This window comes from Sinocyclocheilus grahami, unplaced genomic scaffold (genome assembly GCF_001515645.1).
Source record: "Sinocyclocheilus grahami isolate Dianchi unplaced genomic scaffold, SAMN03320097.WGS_v1.1 scaffold212.1, whole genome shotgun sequence".
NCBI classification, from domain to species: domain Eukaryota; kingdom Metazoa; phylum Chordata; class Actinopteri; order Cypriniformes; family Cyprinidae; genus Sinocyclocheilus; species Sinocyclocheilus grahami.
Window position 1 is genome coordinate 894,260 of NW_015505391.1, and position 19,360 is coordinate 913,619.

General features: G+C 39.4%; 1 protein-coding gene and 1 pseudogene across 1 annotated transcript in view; one reads left to right on the top strand and one right to left on the bottom strand.

Moving 5' to 3' along the window:
- Positions 1 to 434: 434 nt before the first annotated feature.
- Positions 435 to 2,679, top strand: LOC107596010 (CD180 antigen-like; annotated as a pseudogene).
- Positions 2,680 to 5,381: 2,702 nt separating this feature from the next.
- Positions 5,382 to 19,360, bottom strand: part of LOC107596011 (microtubule-associated serine/threonine-protein kinase 4-like) — a 75,801-nt gene continuing 61,822 nt past the window's right edge. Inside the window, exons 16-26 of the mRNA XM_016286611.1 lie at positions 18,997 to 19,098; positions 17,697 to 17,819; positions 17,087 to 17,199; positions 15,920 to 16,041; positions 14,812 to 15,029; positions 12,170 to 12,367; positions 11,763 to 11,989; positions 11,440 to 11,562; positions 11,190 to 11,326; positions 10,342 to 10,526; positions 5,382 to 9,828 (exon numbers count right to left, since the gene is read on the bottom strand). Of these exons, the coding sequence (XP_016142097.1) occupies positions 5,855 to 9,828; positions 10,342 to 10,526; positions 11,190 to 11,326; positions 11,440 to 11,562; positions 11,763 to 11,989; positions 12,170 to 12,367; positions 14,812 to 15,029; positions 15,920 to 16,041; positions 17,087 to 17,199; positions 17,697 to 17,819; positions 18,997 to 19,098 (5,522 nt within the window). The 3' untranslated portion in view covers positions 5,382 to 5,854. The remainder of the gene's footprint in view (positions 9,829 to 10,341; positions 10,527 to 11,189; positions 11,327 to 11,439; positions 11,563 to 11,762; positions 11,990 to 12,169; positions 12,368 to 14,811; positions 15,030 to 15,919; positions 16,042 to 17,086; positions 17,200 to 17,696; positions 17,820 to 18,996; positions 19,099 to 19,360) is intronic.

The following is a 19,360-nucleotide window of genomic DNA, read 5'->3' on the forward strand; positions in this document are numbered from 1 at the left end:
ACTCAAATTGCTTTGTATCTGTTGAGCCGCTAAGCAAAAATTCAATGTTTTATATTATGTAGTTGAATATTATTTAGTTTTCACTAATGTTTGGTTTAATGGTTTATTTTTATTTAATTATTATTTTTTTTCAGCTAGCTAATGGCTGATTGGAATCCCCCCCCCCCGACCTGGTGAGGATCAGCTGATTTTTGGAAAGTTCTGGTCTCTTTTACCACACTGAAAGAGGTGAAATTTTCCCACAATTGAGAATTCTGTATTTGCTTTCTGTACTTCATCACAGCGGAATCATGTGGGCCTCTAAACATGCAGAAAACCATTGGTAACATAAAAGGAAGTTATCGCTCAACACTTCTTGTTTTACATGAAGTTCCTCTATTTTATCTATATATTTGAATGAAGAGGAGACACTGTTCTCTTCTGTCCTGTACACTATGGAGAATAATTTTATTTTCGACACATTATGTTACACTATTCTGTTTCACTTTTTACTGCATAATGAAGTGAAACCATGGGCTAGGAGACAGTGTCGACAGGTACATTTATGATAGTTTATTCTGCATGATTTTCAACATTATGGACAAAAGTGAGCCATGAATTAATATGCTGCTTATGTTGTTTTATATTATGTAGTTGAATATTATTTAGTTTTCACTAATGTTTGGTTTAATGGTTTATTTTTATTTAATTATTATTTTTTTTCAGCTAGCTAATGGCTGATTTTAGTGATATGGACCTACGAGTCATTCCAGATGACATACCAAATTCTGTAATTTAGTTTCAACCATCTTCCTGCCCTATACAACTTCACTTTTCAGAGGCTAAAGAGCTTGAATTATTTAGACCTGACAAGGCGAGCAAAATGACTTCTATTTCAAGATGAATTGTGTAAAATTGTGCATCAGTGAATCTAATGTTTCTTCTTCTCACATCTAACTCTGTAACTCACAGATGTGGCATCACTTTCATGTATGAAGACATTTTTAAATATCAGCCTGACTTGGCGGTCCTTATCTTAATTGGAAACCCACTTGTGTTCATCACAGAAAGAGCTTTTACTGGACCTCTAGCACGGAAATATCTAAGCCTTGCACAGTCAAAGATCCAAAGCCTATCAGACATCCCATCAGATAATCTTGCATATTTGGAGGTTCTGGACCTTGGGGGTAGTGAAATTCGCTCATTAGATGGACTAAGCAGTTTCCACTGTCAAAGCTTACGCAACCTGCAGTTGGACATGAACTCTATTGACAGGATAAATGTGCCTGATTTAGCACCACTCCACAATGTGCACGGGATGAGCATCAGCTTTAAAGGAAATTATTTTGTCTATACAGAACCAGGTGCGTTTCAGTAAATGAACTTGAGTAGGCTTGATTTCAGTGGCTGCCTTGGAAAGATGAACTTCTCGTCCCTACTGAAAGGGCTTGAAGGCCTTAAATGCAACAGACTGAACATGGGATTGTATGAAACCGATCCAAATGTGCACATACCATCAGCTGCACTACAATCTCTTTGCAAGATCCTTGTTACTGACCTGGATTTCCAGCTTCAGCACTCCTTAGACCTGAATAATTCCACATTCCATTGCCTTGAAGGGCTTAGCTTGATCTTACTAGAGCCCACCTGGATTCATTACAACTTAACATGACTGGCCTATCCGCATTGTCCCATCTGGTGCTAGATGAGAACCGCTTTAAAGACGTCTTCCACATCAACACCAGAAACATTCCCTTGCTTACGCACTTGTCCGTGAGTGGGAATTCAAAGCAACTCAATATTAGCAATAGATGCTTGGAGAGTCTTAGTATCCTGAAGGAGCTGGATCTCAGTCTCAGTTCAGTAAATCCCCGAGGACCTTGTTGTAATGACCAGCTGTTTGGTCCGAGTGAACTGAAGCTCCTCAATCTCAGCTATGGCTCACAGATGTTCTGGAGTTCACAGCCTTTCAATGCAACTCCACAGTTGGAGCACTTGGGACTTCAGTCATTCATACTACACTCTGAATGACAGCTCACATTTAGCAATCTACAGAATCTCAAAACTCTAAATCTTTCCTGGTCAAATACCAGCCTGACAAATGTGCACATCTTTAAAGGCTTGAAGAACTTGCAACTCCTCAATTTGAAGGGGAATACCATTCAAGGAGGGGTTCTTTCCCTGTCGGAGCTCTTTGAAGACGTCCCTCTTTTGGAAATCCTCATTTTATCTTCATGCAACATAACTGCTTTAGAAGAGAACTTGTTTAAAGGTCTCACACATCTCAAGCAAATAGACTTGAGTGAAAACAAACTGGTCAAACTGAGCACCTCTGGATTTTACTCCCTGCATTTTCTCCAACTTAACTTGGCCAGTAATGCCATTGTGACAGTGGATGTTGGAAGTGTTATGGATCTGGGAAATAAGAGTACTGTTGATCTGAGATACAATCCTCTGGTATGCAACTGTAGCAACTTTGAGTTCATCAACTGGGCTACAAAAAATCTAATCAAAGTAAAACACTTAATGGAGACCGTTTGTAATGCAACAGGAACAAGGATTATTGATGCCGAACTGCAGTGTGAATTTCCTGTAGGTGTACTTGCATTTGTTATAATTCTAGTTGCAATTATAATTACATTTGCCATTTTCTGCCTTGCCAGGAGAATTAGTAAATATTCAAGATATTCACAACTGTAAATTAAGAGTTTGGTTGGTCTCCTTCCAAATGCAGACCACATACACCTATAACATGAATATCTGCTTTAAGTTGGAGATCAAAATTGGCAAATATATGCTGAAAAACTTGAAAATAAATTAATTATCAAAATTGTCAAAGTGTTAAAGGCTTTTGTTTTAAAAAATGACTAAAACCTTAGTTTTCAAATAACAGATGTGGGTCTGTATGAAGTAAAAAGACAATCAAATGCAATAAAAGGTCATTTTTGACATGCTTTATTTTCAGTATTACGCAACTTTAGAAGTATAAATATTTGTATAGTAGACAACATCTATGACATCCATTGAGCTTTCTGTGGGTGATGTACAAAACTCAAAACCACATCTCTTATTGCACAGATTCTAAAAGACAATGATAAGCAGAGTCATCTACATAAACACTCTTTTCACACATAGAGAGAGGAAAGAAAACTCCAGAAAAACAAGCAAGAACATACTGAACTGGAAAGACAACAATTAGGCTACCACACCAACGGTCTTCAACAGCAAGTGTCCGCTAAGAGGAACTCACACCGATCACAGCATAACTGTGTGTGACGTAGCACATTGATTTGGCAAATAACACAAAATGTACAAAATATACATCCATGAAGTAGTTGTAAACAAACATTTAATGTGCTTCTTTAAGGATTCAAACGTTAACTGTCAGAAAAGGGAAGGAAAAGAAACACCAACAACATAAATGTCTGGGGTTACTATTTATATTTTGAGAACAGACAATGCATATGTCCTATAAAACATTCACATTTTATCATTAAGGTTTGTATTATGTTCAATTAGAATCTCTCCGCCAAATTCCCAATAAGCATTGTGTTTTTAATCTTAAGGTGCCTTGTATCTCTTTAGACCTCCTAAACTACATTTGTAAAGTCTATAAGGAACAGAAACTGCAGTCTGCTAATACGTTTTAAATCTCTACAATCATATATATATATTTAATTTTTAAATGGTGCATTCTGTTGTTTAGTTACTTATGCACATTTGTGTTTAGCTCAGATATATGCTGTTTACATTAAAACATTAAATCGCAAATACTTCAATATCATAGTGTAATATAGCCTAGATGTTTCACAATATAAAGTATACTGAAATTGGCCTAGATACACAATTTACTTTAAGTTGGTATGTGATGTATACATACCAGCAGCGCTATAGCAAGTTTAAAGTTAAAACCAAATATCAAAAGACACAATGATTCATCCTCTTCTCAGTTCTGATGCTAAACTTCAGTGGTCACAATGCAACTACCTAAAGGTCAAATAAAGCACAACTAATGGCAAATATGCTTTTTAATGTTTGGACACAACCTTTAAAAAAAGCAAAGAGAGCTTTGAAAGGTTTCAAAGGTAAAAAGTGCAGGAAATGCGCTTCGCAGTCCTACTACGTGACTAGGGATGTTAATAGCACAAAAGCATTTAATAAAGTATTACACAATTCCCATTTGTAAGTGTTGTACTTTGCATATGAATATGTAAGAAACTGATTGGACATGAAGAACGAACATGCAGTGAAACTCCTGACATTTATCACAAGCCCTGACATACCACAAGTGTTGCTAAAGCACATTTGATTATCCCTGTATGAGCCCTTTTAACCAAACCAGGGGAAATACATCATGTTCCTGTATGCCAAATGTTAGCCCTAAAAGCTTGAGATTTTTCTTTTTTTTTTGAAAAACAAGATTGTATATAATCAACATAGTAGCAAACTAATCACGGAGTAATCCTTCAGTCTCTGAAACTTGCCTTTTATATAATGTGCTACATCTGTCTTGTCCCTGTTTTTATGTAAATGCATGATTTCCTTGTTAGCGGCATCAAGTATGATGAACATTCGGAGAGCAACTCTGCTGCGTCACTTAAAATACATATCTGAAAATGCATGTGGTTAACCCCTACATACCTTAGTGAAACTTCAAGTACACTTCATTTCAGAGTGAGACTATCATTATTCTGCTAGATAGACTCTAGACTCTATATCAGCACAATTACTGAGCAGATAACATCAATAGGAGACCAACATTAAGTACAATATACAAACATATGACATAACAAAATATATACATATAAAACATACAACACTCATTTTCAACCGATCCCTCTGTACAATTAATGCTGCTGTATTTACAATATATTGCATAAAAAAATAATGTATGTGAAAGGAATGTGAATTTCACCATGACCTGCTAAGAACAGCAAGTCATATTTCCCCCAAAAAACTCAAAGGCCCCTTTTCACTACGATTCCAGAACCATAAGATGATTCCAATATAAAATAGTTCCAGGTGAGAAGCACAGGACAAAGTGCTTTCCCTCTGTGCACCACTACCCAAAACAAAACTTTGCTGATAAGGTCAAAAAATAAAAAAAAAAACAGTGAAAAAAATCAAATAAAATGTGATCTGCACATTAATAGCACCATTGCTACATATATTTTTCCTAGTGGTTTTTAAATACATCAGAAACCAGTATAATACATAATAACACTAGCCTGAATAAGCGTGAAGCGTTTTTTTTTTTTTTTTTAACACAGTCAGTTAACATGCACCTTCGGCTCTGAATTTAAGGTGCTTTTTGTTTGGTACAATTACACTCCACCAGGATTGGCACAGTTCATTAAATCCTTAAAAAAGGCAAAAAACATCTCGCTGAAAAAGTGGGTTTTTTTTTTTTATTTTTTTTTTTAACACAGTCAGTTAACATGCACCTTCGGCTCTGAATTTAAGGTGCTTTTTGTTTGGTACAATTACACTCCACCAGGATTGGCACAGTTCATTAAATCCTTAAAAAAGGCATCTACACTCCATCTCCCCAGTTATTGCACACGCCACTCGTTACATCACACAATACAATTACTAATTTTGGCGCTTTTGCGAGATCTAAAACAAGACCACAAATCAGCAGCAAAACAAGTCAACATTCAGCCTACACTTTTTTAGACATAATATTAACAAAGCATTATAGATCACAACACAAACAAACAAATTCATCTCTGGTTTCTTATGAAAACCCAAAGTAACAGCTTCACCGGTCCTCAGATAGGAAGGCTTCATGATATTACATATAGACAAAAAATAATGTTTACATCCTCATAGTCTTTTTCAAATTCAATACGCTTGGCAACTACAATACAATACATCACTTTTTACAAGTTGAACCACGTGGCGTATCCTTTGTTTGTTTAGAACGTACTGAATCTTTTTCAATAGTAGTACTATCCTTTGCCAAAGGCATGCCTCTTGATGAGTCTTTGCGGTTAGTTTTGGGTGCTGATGATGTATCTTGAGTATCCTTTCTCTTCTTTTCCACTTGCTCTTTTCGGTTGGATGAAATCTGTTTGTCAGTCACCTTTGACTCACTTGAGGCATGTTTAGGGTCAGGACTGGAAACAGTAATAGTAGTTGTCCCTTTGGTGCTGGAGCCCTTGAAAGACTCTGATCTTGGAACGTCAATTCTGGACTTCACTTGTTCCTCTGAGGAAGGTCCGAGTATTTCAACTACAGCAGCGCTGCCCTTACCAGGAGGAAGCCCACTAGACACATGGATTTTAACAGCTGGTACAGGCAACACCGGCACGGAGCCACCTCGAGAACCAGTGTGGGTCTCTTTGTGAGGCTGAGATTTGGGTGTAGACAGGACTGACTCTCTTAGCTCCTTTGGTTTTACTATGTTGTCTTTGACAACGGGCTGTAGCTGTGCTATGTTTTCCTGCTTTCTCTTATCTTCAACTGCCTTTCCAATAGACTGCATGACAAGCGGCGAGTCTACTCGTGGCTTGTTTTTCAAACTCAAAGGGATTTGTTTTAATACAGCACTATAAGACTTTTGCGTCTGTTTTATTGCAGTCTGTGCTGGACTTGTCTCTGTAATGGACATGTCCATAACTTGCTTATTGGCCTTCTCAGTGTCTACATCAAGAACACTCTTGAATTTCTGCTTTTCTTCTGTTTTAATTGCAGACTGCACATGCACAGTGTCTTTTGTTGAAGTGTCACAACTTCTAGTCTTTGGTGGGCTTGCACCCGTGTCCTTTGATGTGTTTACTTGGCTTCTGAAGATGGCTTCCCGCTTTTCACAGTTATTTGAAACGTCAGCTTTGACTGAAGGGTTAGGGTTAGAGGCACAGGTAATCTTTTCACTCACACTGCACCTGAAGTCCTTTTTAGAGGCCATTTTATCTCTCGAGTCCATTTTGACTCCACATTCTGGCAGGTTTTTAGTATCCTTCGCCATTAAACTGGATTGGCTACTTGCCTCCGGAGGATTTACTTTGTCTGCATGTTGATTTTTGTTTAAGCCCTGTTGAGACTGATGGGTTTGCACACTGAATTCTCTGCTACCACTTGATGCACAGGAATTTTGTGTTCGGTCTGAGATTTGTTTGGAGAGTTGAACTGAAATACTTGCTGTCTGTCCATTTTCCAAGTAAACAGAGCTTGAAATTTTGGAACAAGTCTGATCAGACTGTGGAGGTTGGATGCTGGTTGTTTTTACTTCAGCCAACCCAGAAAGTTGTGGGGTGGTGCTTGCACAGGCATGGGATTTTGAATCAGTAGCAGGCATGTCCTTCAACGGGGCAGCAATGGCAGATGATGTGGTTTTTCTTTGAAGGTTAGACTTGGGAGACAATGAGCTTTTAATAATAGGGGTCTCAGGTGCATCTGCTGGTGCCGAGACAGGAGACACAATGGATGTTGTGACGGAGGAAGCTAAAGATAGACTCTGTGGGATGGGTGCTGTTTCTTTGACAGATATCTCTGGTTTAGCCTGCCCTGAGTCAGCTGAGGTTGGCTTAGCATCAGCTCTGTCTCCCAGTGCAGACTCTACATTTTTGTCTAAACTTTTTACTCTGCTAGATGTTTTGCTTTCCTTCAAATCTTGAAGATGCTCTGGATTGATGTCAAGAAAGTCTTTGGTGCTACCAGCCCTACCCTTTCTATCTATCAGAGTCTTGGTTGCAGCCACAGTTGGGCTTGATGTTGCACCTGCATTGTCCATAACATCTTCTGATGAACAGATCTGCTTTATCACTGCAGTGGTCTTTGTATCGCCTGGTTTGTCTTCATTTATGCGATCCTTCTCAGTAGACATTGCTGAACTGCGTGAAGTAGTTGGTGTCTCACTCAGCCTACTATTATTTTTGCCAGAATTTGCTTCTGGGTTTTGCTGGACAGAGTTGAGTTGAGCAATAACAGCAGAAGACACTCGGAATTCATCAGGTTGATTTGTTTTACTATGGACCGGTTGTGTCTGCTGAGTTTCATTTAGCTTTGGAGATGTATCCTCTATATTTTCCATGTCGTCTTCCTGGTCTTCATTGCTGACTTCCCTGATGGAAGGCGTTTTCCCACATGCAAAGTGAGCACTGTGTCGTGCAGCTCTCATCTCCTGAGTTGTCTTTAGCCTAGTCTCCGATTTCACACTTGTGTCTATGGACTCCACTTTGATGGCTGTAAACTGAAACTTCATTCCATCATTCAATTTATTTCTATCATGCAAGGCCTCATTGCAAGCAGGACTTATTGTAGAGTCCTTATTGGAAATGGACTCTTCTTTTGTAATGGTTTTACTGCTCAAATACACATTGTCCTTATGGTTAAGTGTGCCAGACGTCCCTGCATGTTGACTTTTCTGTTTCTCTGTGGTTTTCTGTTTTCCACATAGATCTTCTGCCAACATAGTACTTTGACCATGGCTGTCTGCCATTTTGGAAAGACATGTGTCAGTCTTGGATACCCGAGGCCCAGAAAGCAGACCAATGTCCAAGGTGCCCTCTAGTGGCTTTAAAGAGGACACAAGCCTTCCCTCCAATTTGTACTCGGAGGAGGTCTTCCTGATAGGACCATCAGAGGCAATCATCTGAAGTTTTTCTACTGCGCTCTCTCCTCTCCCACTAAAAAGTTTAGGAGCCAAAGTTTCAGAAGTGCCATGGATGTTGCACATGCCCCCTTTAACATGTTCTAAAGCTAACGCAGAATCCAGCTGAAGACTTTTGGACCTTGTGGTGTTGAAATGAATGCTTTCATGAACACCAGAGGATATTCGACACAAGGATTCCTCCCTATCCTCAAATGACTGTCTCTTTCTGGCAAACTCCATGTTGGAGGCTTTGAAATCTATTCTCTCTGGTTTACTTTCCTTCATTGACCAAGACATTTGTCGCTCTGATTGACAAGGCGACGACCTCACATTCTCACTTAAAAGTGATACACATTCCCCACTGGTGACAGACTCCGCTATGCTCTCACAGACTCTTGGGTTTAGTTTTTTGTAGAGGACATCCTTCAAAGTAGCATTTATAGACTTGTCCAGGGATCCAGATTCAGAACCCTGGGGTCTCACACTGGGACGTGTAAGGACACACCACTCCTTATCTTCAGCAGCAGCACCTTCCACATCTTGCACGGTGTCTTGCTTTTGCATAGACTCTCGTCTCTCAGCCCAGTCCTGCCTCTTCACCACCACTTTAGCCTTCAGCTTCTCCCTATCTATCTCCTCTACTGACTCCTGTCGACCAACTTTGCGAGAGACAGGCCGCTTCAGGCAGCCCTGCTCAGCAGGCCTCACCCGAGTAATAGTGGGTGGCTCAAAGGAAGTGCTCTCCTCTATGCATGGTGGGATATGCTCCTCTATAGATGAGGCCTCCCCTTGAGACTCTTCTTGGGTGACCTCCAAACTGTGCTTTCGGGTGCATAAATGTTTTTTGTCACCAGCGTAAGAGGGGGAAAGCTTCTCCTCGGATTGAACTCGCTTCAAGAGCGGGGACCGAGGAGGCTCTGCACTTTTAGGTCGCACCATATGGCGTACAATAGTGGGGGGTGAGTGCATTTTGGCAGGGAAGGCCTGAGAAGTTTTGCCGTTTCCCACAGTGTGAGTCAGCAAGGGAGATGGAGGCCGCTGAGGAGAAGTTGGCTGAGGCTGAGGGGTCGGGGAGGGTGTGCGAGCCAAAGGTGAGAGGGGAATACTCCCTGCTGATTTACGTCGACCCTGACGCAACCGTCCAGGTAGTTTGGGACCCAGGCCATGCAGAGTGCTGGGTCGGATGTGGCCAGAGCCTGCTGGTGAGTTAGGTGCGCTGGAACTGGGGGAGCTACTCTGTGATGAATTGCCACCTGGAAGAAAGAGTGGAAAGTTAAAACGTTAAGATAAGTGCAATTTTTTTTCTAATTACTTTCATACAGATATCATAATTCCTTATTGAACTGAACAGGAAGTGCACAGAGCACTAAAACAGCATATATTTACACCCTAAGACACATGACAGGCAACATTATTAATATATATATATATACAGTGGGGCAAAAAATTATTTAGTCAGCCACCAATTGTGCAAGTTCTCCCACTTAAAAAGATGAGAGAGGCCTGTAATTTTCATCATAGGTATACCTCAACTATGAGAGACAAAATGAGAAAAGAAAATCCAGAAAATCACATTGTAGGATTTTTAAAGAATTAATTGGTAAATTCCTCGGTAAAATAAGTATTTGGTCACCTACAAACAAGCAAGATTTCTGGCTCTCACAGACCTGTAACTTCTTCTTTAAGAGGCTCCTCTGTCCTCCACTCGTTACCTGTATTAATATACTTTTTTATCAGGACCGATGTCTGGGCAATGTAACACACACCTGACTGGTTGAAGTCAGGTGTTGGGCGAAAGGCAGCTGTGGGGGAGCGTGGTGAGAGGCTATGTGTGGGAGATCCAGGTAGACTCTCTCCTGAAGACAGTGAGCGGTTTAGCGAGGAGAAACTACGGCTGGTGTGTAAAAGTGGAGAGGGTTGCATGGCAAAACGTTTGAACACTGAACGCCGCCTGGAGAGGAAAAAAAGCTTGAACTGAAAAAACATTGGAATATTCAAAAAGACATACCATACTACTCATATTACTTTTGCAGTGTACAATATGCATACATTTGCAAAAAGTATATATATATAAAGCACAATGCATGGAATATTATCTTATAACGCAATGCGCTCAGCAATTTCAAAAGTGATTCTCAGTTTTATTTCTTCTTGATTTATTATTTCATTAGATGCCCGAAGTGTAAGATATTTTTTTACAAAACTAACAATGAAGGATTAAAGTGTAAAAAATAACTAAAATATTCACTAAAATACTTGCTGAATTAAGCTTGTCAATAATAAGGTCATATGACAATATATTTTTTAAGATAAACATCTGATAAAAATTTTAAATGATTATACATACATACTGCCTACTGTTTCAAAAAATACTTTAAAATAGTAGGCAGTATACAGTATATACTACACAGCATGCAGCAGAAAGTACACTAATTTACCTTTCTGAACACAGTGTACATAAAAAAAAAAACAATGCAGCAACAGCTACATCTAGTGGCACTGGGGGGATCTTGCTACTGAGGTGTAGGTAGTTTATCCAAATGTATGTGGTTATGTAAATAAATATTTGTAAAACCTGAAATAAACAAGAATAATGATATTCTAGTTTTCTTACCTTTCTTGAGTTTTCTCTTTCTTTGGCTTCTTGGTTCTTCTCACCATTTTGCTTCTGTAACTATTTCTTCTAGCTGGACCAGTTTTGATAGAAGTGTTTTCAAAAGGGGTTGTGGATATCGTGACTTTACTTCCACTCTGCAAATAAAAAACATGTAAGTGTCACTTACAGACGTATTGTAACACAAAATTAAATGGAAAACAAGCAGTGAAAATAGTGTTGTGGTTGTAACATTGGTTGGTTTTTGCACCTTTAGCAATAGTTCCACCACCTCAGTGTGAAGCAGCCCATGAACGGTTTCTCCATTCACATGAGTGATCAGGTCTCCAGCCTTAAGACCAGCCTTGTGAGCAGGGCCACCATCCTCTACATTCTATTCCCAAACAATACAATATACACATAGTAAATCATACATAGTTTGAAAGCTTTCATCAATATCTTAACTATCTGTGATGCAGTAAACAAGAGATATGAAAAATATGTGGCTCATTCTTTCAAAGTGAGAAGTGAGAATACATTTTATCAACTGTTTGGGTTCTATAGTGGCGTGCAGGAAAGGCCTTCCACACTTACCCAGACCATGTGATAAACTGTATAAACATCACTGTCACATGCGTAGACCCGGATCGCTCGCAGAGTGAAGCCAAACTTCTTCCCTGAGCTATGGATGATGATTGGCTGACGACAGATGACACCACTGAGGGAGGAGTCTCTGCTGGGGGAGGAGTCTCTAGAGGATGGGTCTGATGACAGCGAGTATGGAGAAATGGGGCTTGCTAATGGTGACACACCAAAAACATCTGGGGGGGAACAAAGGAGAGAGGTCGAATCCTATATTAATAAGTCAGCTGACTGGCGCTGTGCAACAGCAGGTAACCACCTTTCAAAAAAAAAACCTGACATGGACAATAACAAACACTTGGTCACGCATGTAAAGATATCCCAACATTTTCTTTCATATACACCTACTGTACACTCACCTCCAGGAATCATTAGTGACAGGGCGCTGGTGGACACTGATTTTGGGACTTTGCTGACTGCACACTGTTTTTGTGTGGCCTCAGGTTTGGGAGCAGTCAGGAAGGAGGCTGTATCAGAGGAGGGCTTACAGGAGCTGTCTAGACTGTCCACTCCATCTCCCCGTGAAGGCGCCTGATCCAGGTGCTCAGAGAAACTGCCTACTCAAAAAAAGAAGAGAGAGAGAGTGCAATGCACTTATTTCCCTTTAAATAATTTGTATTACTTATTATTTTTTATTATTTCCCTTTTAATAAATTTTTTATGTTCCTCTGACCTAATCAAAGCCCATTAGATATTATTGCTATCTGTTTGATAACAATCAAATCAAAATTTTTTCAGTTAAAGGGTTAGTTCACCCCGAAATGAAAATTCTGTCATTAATTACTCACCCTCATGTCGTTCCAAACCCGTAAGACCTTCATTCATCTTTGGAACACAAATTAAGATATTTTTGATGAAATGTGAGAGCTCTCAGACCCTGCATAGACAGCAACGCAACTGTAATGTTCCCAGACAGAAACGTAAAACGTAGCAAGGACATCGGTAAAACAGTCCATGTGACATCAGTGGCTCAACTTCAGTTTGGCGAAGCTACGAGAATACTTTTTGAGTGCAAAGAAAACAAAAATAACATAATTTAACAATTCTTCTCCCCTGAGTTACGTCTTCCGCCATTTTGGAGAGTACCCAAGAGCGTAATTGACAATCAGCGTTGTTTACATTTGGGAGAAAGCGAGCGCAAGAATGTAATCTGCATAGTTTTTGCTTAGGGGAAAGCGTGAGTATGTGCTGTGATACTCTAAAATGGCGGAAGACGTAACTCGGGTGAGAAGAATTGTTGAATAAATGATGTTATTTTTGTTTTCTTTGCACTCAAAAGTATTCTCGTAGCTTCGCAAAAGCCACTTCGTTGAGCCACTGATGTCACATGAACTGTTTTACCGATGTCCTTGCTACGTTTCTGGACCTGGGAACATTACAGTTGCGTTGCTGTCTATGCAGGGTCTGAGAGCTCTCACATTTCATCAAAAATATCTTAATTTGTGTTCCGAAGATGAACGAAGGTCTTACGGGTTTGGAACGACATGAGGGTGAGTAATTAATGACAGAATTTTCATTTTGGGGTGAACTATCCCTTTAAATTGGGGGTCAATTTTACCTCAGCAAAAACTCAATGTACAAAAAGAAAAAAAAAAATCAACATAAAATACAGTAAATTAAGATTATCTAGCTAATGCTGTTGAAAAATCTATCTTGCATGCTGCAAAGGCGTCCTATGGGCCTGACGATTTGATTTCTCTGCTTTACACAGTTGTCCAAGTGTTGATTAACTCATCTTTGGACACTGGTTCCGAACTGCTTTAAGCATGCGGTTGTTCAGCCTTTGCTTAAGAAGCAAGGTTTGGATGAAAGTTGCTTTAACAATTTTCGGCCTGTCTCAAAGTACTGCGGTATTGATTCTACTGGATCTTACAGCTGCCTTTGATACAGTGAATCATAATGTTTTTATTAGCCGTTTAAAACATCTGATCGGTATCAGGGGCACAGCCTTACGATGGTTCAGCTCCTATCTCAAAGACAGGTCTTTTTCTGTGGAGCTAGGCAAGTTTTCCTCATCATCTGCCCCAATTACTAGTGGAGTACCTCAGGGCTCTATTTTGGGACCGCTTCTTTTTAACTTATATATGCGCCCTCTGGGGGATATTATCAGGAAGCACAATGTTTCGTTTCATTTCATTTATATACTGATGATACGCAGTTGTACCTCCCATTAAAAGCTGGTGATTCCATTCAGCCATTGCTGGAATGTATCTCAGATATTAAAAAATGGTTAACAAATAACTTTCTCCAACTCAATGAGAACAAAACAGAAATTATTGTTTTTGGTCCCCAAAAAATTAGAATGGACATTATTGAGGAGCTGGGCAATCATTTCCCCTTCAAGCTTCGCTTCACTGGCTTCCGGTCCATTTTAGAGTTCAGTTTAAGATTATGTTGTTTGTTTTTAAAGCTCTAAACAATCAAGCTCCATCTTATCTTAAAGATCTTATTATCCCTTTGTCATCTACCAGACTTTTAAGATCCACTGACAGGGCTCTTTTATCTGTCCCTCGTTCCCATTTGAAAACTAAGGGTGGCAGAGCCTTTTCAGTCACTGCCCCCCATCTGTGGAACCAATTGCCTCTGGACTGCCGCCTTGCACCTTCCATTACCATTTTTAAATCGAGGTTGAAAATGTATCATTTCTCCTTAGCATTTTAATTTAATTTCATTGTTGTGTTATTGTCTGTCTTTTTAAAATTCTTTTTTGTGTTTCCTTTTCTCTTTTAATTTGATTTTACATTGTTAAGCACTTTGGATAGCTATGCTATGTTGAAATGTGCGATATAAATAAAATTTACTTACTTACTAAATACACTGCAGGACTCCACTGGCCTATAGTACAGCATGTACACCAATGGCATGTGAAAATTAATCACATTTAATAATGTTTGATACATGGAGTCTCCTGAGACCTCAAACATAAGTAAACATTGATTGATTGATTGTGGAGGAAGTTTGATCAATGTACATTCCCAACTCCTTTAAATCACCCCTTTACCTGAGAGGGTGGAGTTACTGATGGTGCTACAAGGAGTGGTGGGATCAGGCTCATCTTGAGGCAACTCCCCAATACTAAAGGTCACTTTACTGGGGTCTTCCAGAGCCAGGGAGCCCTCACCGTCCTCCACTTCTGCAGAGATGGCAAACTTAGGAAGAAGACCGGAACATCTGCTCAAGCTGGTGCTCTCAGTGTCAGATGAATGAGAGAGAGAGGGGCTAGAGAAGAGAAACAAGGAAAAATTAAATGATCCACCTGAAAAAGTCAGGTTGTACAAATTTAAGGTGGTTTTAAGAACATGGAAGCTGGTTTGTTGGTGGTTCAAATAAGTGTACCAGCTCTAACCAGCTTTATTAATGGTGGACTATAAGGTTGAACGTGACCCCGCTAGCTGGCAGTCCAATCTGATCAACCATCAGGACCAACTTGGTCCAGCTAATGACCATAGATGACCAACCTAGACAATGCAAAATCTACTATCAGAAGTTGAATTTTCCAGTTCTGTCAGGACCACTATCATCAAAGATGATTGACAATTAGCATACAGTTTGGATTGGGGGTATGGTTCTGTTCTGGGCAAGAACTCCCTGCGCAGCCCAGGGTAAACGGAACAAAACCAACATAAATGTATTGCAGATATAGTTAAAGTTCAATAATTTTATGTACACATTTTAGAATTAGTCTGATTCAAAGGCGAATCAGAAGGCTGAATCCCGACTGGCAGAGGAGGAGTTGGGGATGGAGGAGGGTAATTAGCTATTGAGCAATGCGAAAACTGCTGATAATACTGAGGGACCTTATATATGAATGCTTAGATAGGTGTCGTATTCCCATAGGTAGATGGGGATCAGCTGAGAGTCAGCTGACGAGAGCTTGACTAACGTGACCTGCCAGAACTAATGCAACGCTTGATTTAAATCAGGTTTATTTGTTTATGATATGTTATAATTCATTAACAAAAATAAATATTTTCAAAACAAACAGTGTGGCAAGAAGCATGTGAGTATAGAGATGCATTTATTTTATGATGAGGTCTTAATTTTTTATTTTTTTCACCTTCATTTTGGATCTAAGCTATTTTTATGGAACGGGTGTGTGAGTAACATACATCTCAGTAAAGTCTGGAGTCCAGCTCAGTGAGTCAACAGTGAGAGGACTGTCTGTTGTCTTCTCTGGCTGTTCTCCTTTCTCTTCCAGCTGTCCTCGAGACAGATCCAGGCTACTGTAAACCTACACACACAACACACACAAACAAACATCATATATATGCATCAATAAACTCCATTAGATCTTGAAGAAAACACAGGCATATGCCACTGCATTCAACCGTGAGAATGAGACAATGAATCCTGAAGCGAGGAAATGTAACTTGAAATGCTTCTGTTGGTCACTGTTAGGTTGCTCCTAGGGTGTTCTGGATGATTGCTAGGTGGTTGCTAACGGTCCCAAGCCAAATTGGTGGCAAATTCGTAAGAATTTGTACAATCTCATTCTTATGTTTTTAAATGATCTGCTCACACCCCACTGATGTTTAGGTTGTTTAGGTTTGGGTGGGGGTAAGAGATGCAGCTTTATGCTTACTTTTTTTATACAAAATATGTTTTTGTACGAATTAGGTAAAATTTTATGAATTATTGTATGAATTTAGTATAAAACATCCAATTCATAAAATGGCAATCTCCAATCACCACCAAAAATATCGTAACACAATTGAAGATGCCTGAAAATTTAAATTCGTCTAATACAGTGGTTCTTAACCAGGGGGCCGAGACCCATTAGGGGGCCTCAGCAAACTTCCAAGGGGGCTGCTGGATGACATTTTATGTTGATATTAATATTCTTTTTAATAAATTAAAATAATTAGAATGCTAAAGAATACAAAGAATCAATAAGTTTCTGTCCTAGTTTGTTTATAAAAAACAAAAAACAAGCAGCAATCCCATAATTATAGCAGATATTTATAAAATGCAGCCTTCACCAGATTCCTTCACTGCAAGCATGATAGTTTCTGGAAGCAACTGATACTGCAGCGCACCAAAGAACAAGGATGTGCATTAATAATTGTTGTTTGTGATATTGTTCCCTGACCCACAATAGTATATCCCTCCAACAAAAGCAAATGCATGTAAAACTATGAGCTGAACAATATGGCAGAGACAGTGCTGGCCATAGTTTTTAACATCTTTATTTAAACATACACTAGTCAGATTCTCATCCGAGTCATTCTGCACAGCATGAATTAAACTGTGAGAGGAAAAAGAGAGACACAACTCACTTTGGAGAATCGGTGTGAAGATGAGGAAAACTGCCGCAGTTCCACATTGAAATCTTCGTCATTGGTATCCTCCTCCTCCTCAGTTTCCAAGTGATGGTATTTATCAGATCGTGCTGCGATTAAAGAAGAAAATGTGTCACATTGTGCGGTGATGCCAGTTGTAAAGACGCTCTCATGCCAGTTATTTTAAGACCCCATTATTCTAAGAAATGTTAATAGGACAGTTCACTCAAAAATAAACATTCTGTCATCTTGCTTGGCCATCATACAATACACAGAAGGAGAAAAAACCCCATGTTTACTTAAATCTACATTGTTATTACTGCATGTATATATAACATGTAAAACATTTTACAATGAAGAGTCCAAAGCACTGAGGGGGGAAAAAAAGACTAAGCTAGTGCAAACTGTTGACATTTCTCCAAACAAACGACAAAGATTCATATCATCAACCAAATGTGCTATACTAATATATGACTAATCTATCAGTCTGGGAATATCTGATGCTACCTTAAGACATAAAAACATACATGGGCACTGGCTCTCAGTCCTGCACTGCTTGCATGGACCGACCGTGAAGGACAATGACTTCCCTCCTGCTGTCACTCACTGTCAAAGTAGCTGGTGTCATCCTCAGACTCCAGCTGGGGGATGAACTCTGCCTTCTGCCTCAGCAGGCTGTTCCAGTCTAGACTGTGAAAGAACTGATGGTGCTTGACCTCATACGTCCCTCCTGCTTAAGGATACACATTCAATCAAATTTCAGAAACACTTGTCCACCGTACTGTGTTCTAAACAGGTGCAATGTGATGCATTTCACAGTATTTTCACTTTCAGTGATGCCAAAAACTTGTTGCTGAAATCTCGTCACCAGAATTTTTTTGTGCAAATATAGTCTTGGCAAAATGGTGATGTTAGACTTTTTAGGTGCTAAGGAAAAATACAATTTGTAGAAATGTACTTGGAGGCTAAGGGCCAGATTTACTAAACAGGGGAAATTAGTGTGAGAGCGCAATTCCAAAAAAGCGCCAATGGGAGTGGAAATTTCTGCGGGTGATTTACTGACAATGTGCAAATTAAAGAACACAGACGCAGCCAGATCATTTTCATAATGACCAACACAATCTACCAAGAGCAGTACAAATTAGGGTCTGCTTTAAGACATGCTTTTTTGGAGCGTTAAATTATGGTGCAAATACCAGTAATTTGACGAGCGCAAACATGCGTGATTCATTTTAATTCTCTCCTCCCATACATTTTGCGTCTGAAACGGAAACGCAATAAGGTCAGACGCAAAAATAACTGTGTCCACGCCTTTTCAGCGCTAATGCTTCACTGCACATCTTTAGTAAATCCTGACAGTACTATTTTAACGGCAAAAGACGGTTTGCGCTGGCGCAAGCTGTTAGTAAATCTGGCCTTAAATGTGAATTTGCTGTCTGACTCTACTAAAAAGGGGGGAAAAGTGCTGCACTTTGCCTTTTTATATTGGTGGGTGCACATAAGTGACATTAAAGAGAAAGATTATGCAGTGCAAGTTCCTGTGAGTGAACTATGAGTGAGACTGAATGTCTGTTTAAATGGAGAACTGGACATTTCTGATTAAAATGCCCTTCTTTGATTTTAGTGGCTGTGTGAGAGTATATATATTATGATTTATAATAAATACATATTTATTAATAGAGTTCTCTATAATATTTATTTATTATTATTTTATTTATATATATATATTTTTTTTACCAGTCATGGAATAATATTTATTTAATGTATGTATGCATGTTTTACATTGCATTTCATCCACACAACCATGCATTACTTGGCAAATCCTAAAATACCTTCCTGGACAACTAGACATTTAACTTGCCAAAAGCAATTTTTTATAGTATTACAGAAACATTTTGGACCCTTACCAGTGCCGAGGCGCTCCAGAGGGTTCTGTCTGAGCAGTAGGGCGATCAGCTCCTGAGCATCAGCTGGTGGCGCATCCTCTCCCTCCGGCCAGTTTATTTCATCTAAGACAAGAAGCAGCAAACAGTTTCATCCTCATTAGCTAAATGGAACAAAACCAATGCCTTCTCCAAAATTCATTACTTTTCATTCAACATGAAAGCTGCTCTCTGGTTTTGTTGGTCCTTTATTGTAACACAGAGCCATTCAGTCATGCACAGCACCAGACTAATGAATACAGAGAACATTTTTACATATGAATCAACCGTGATTATTAAAACGCATCAAAATGCCTACTACACATAAACAGGCATCTTAATACTCCAC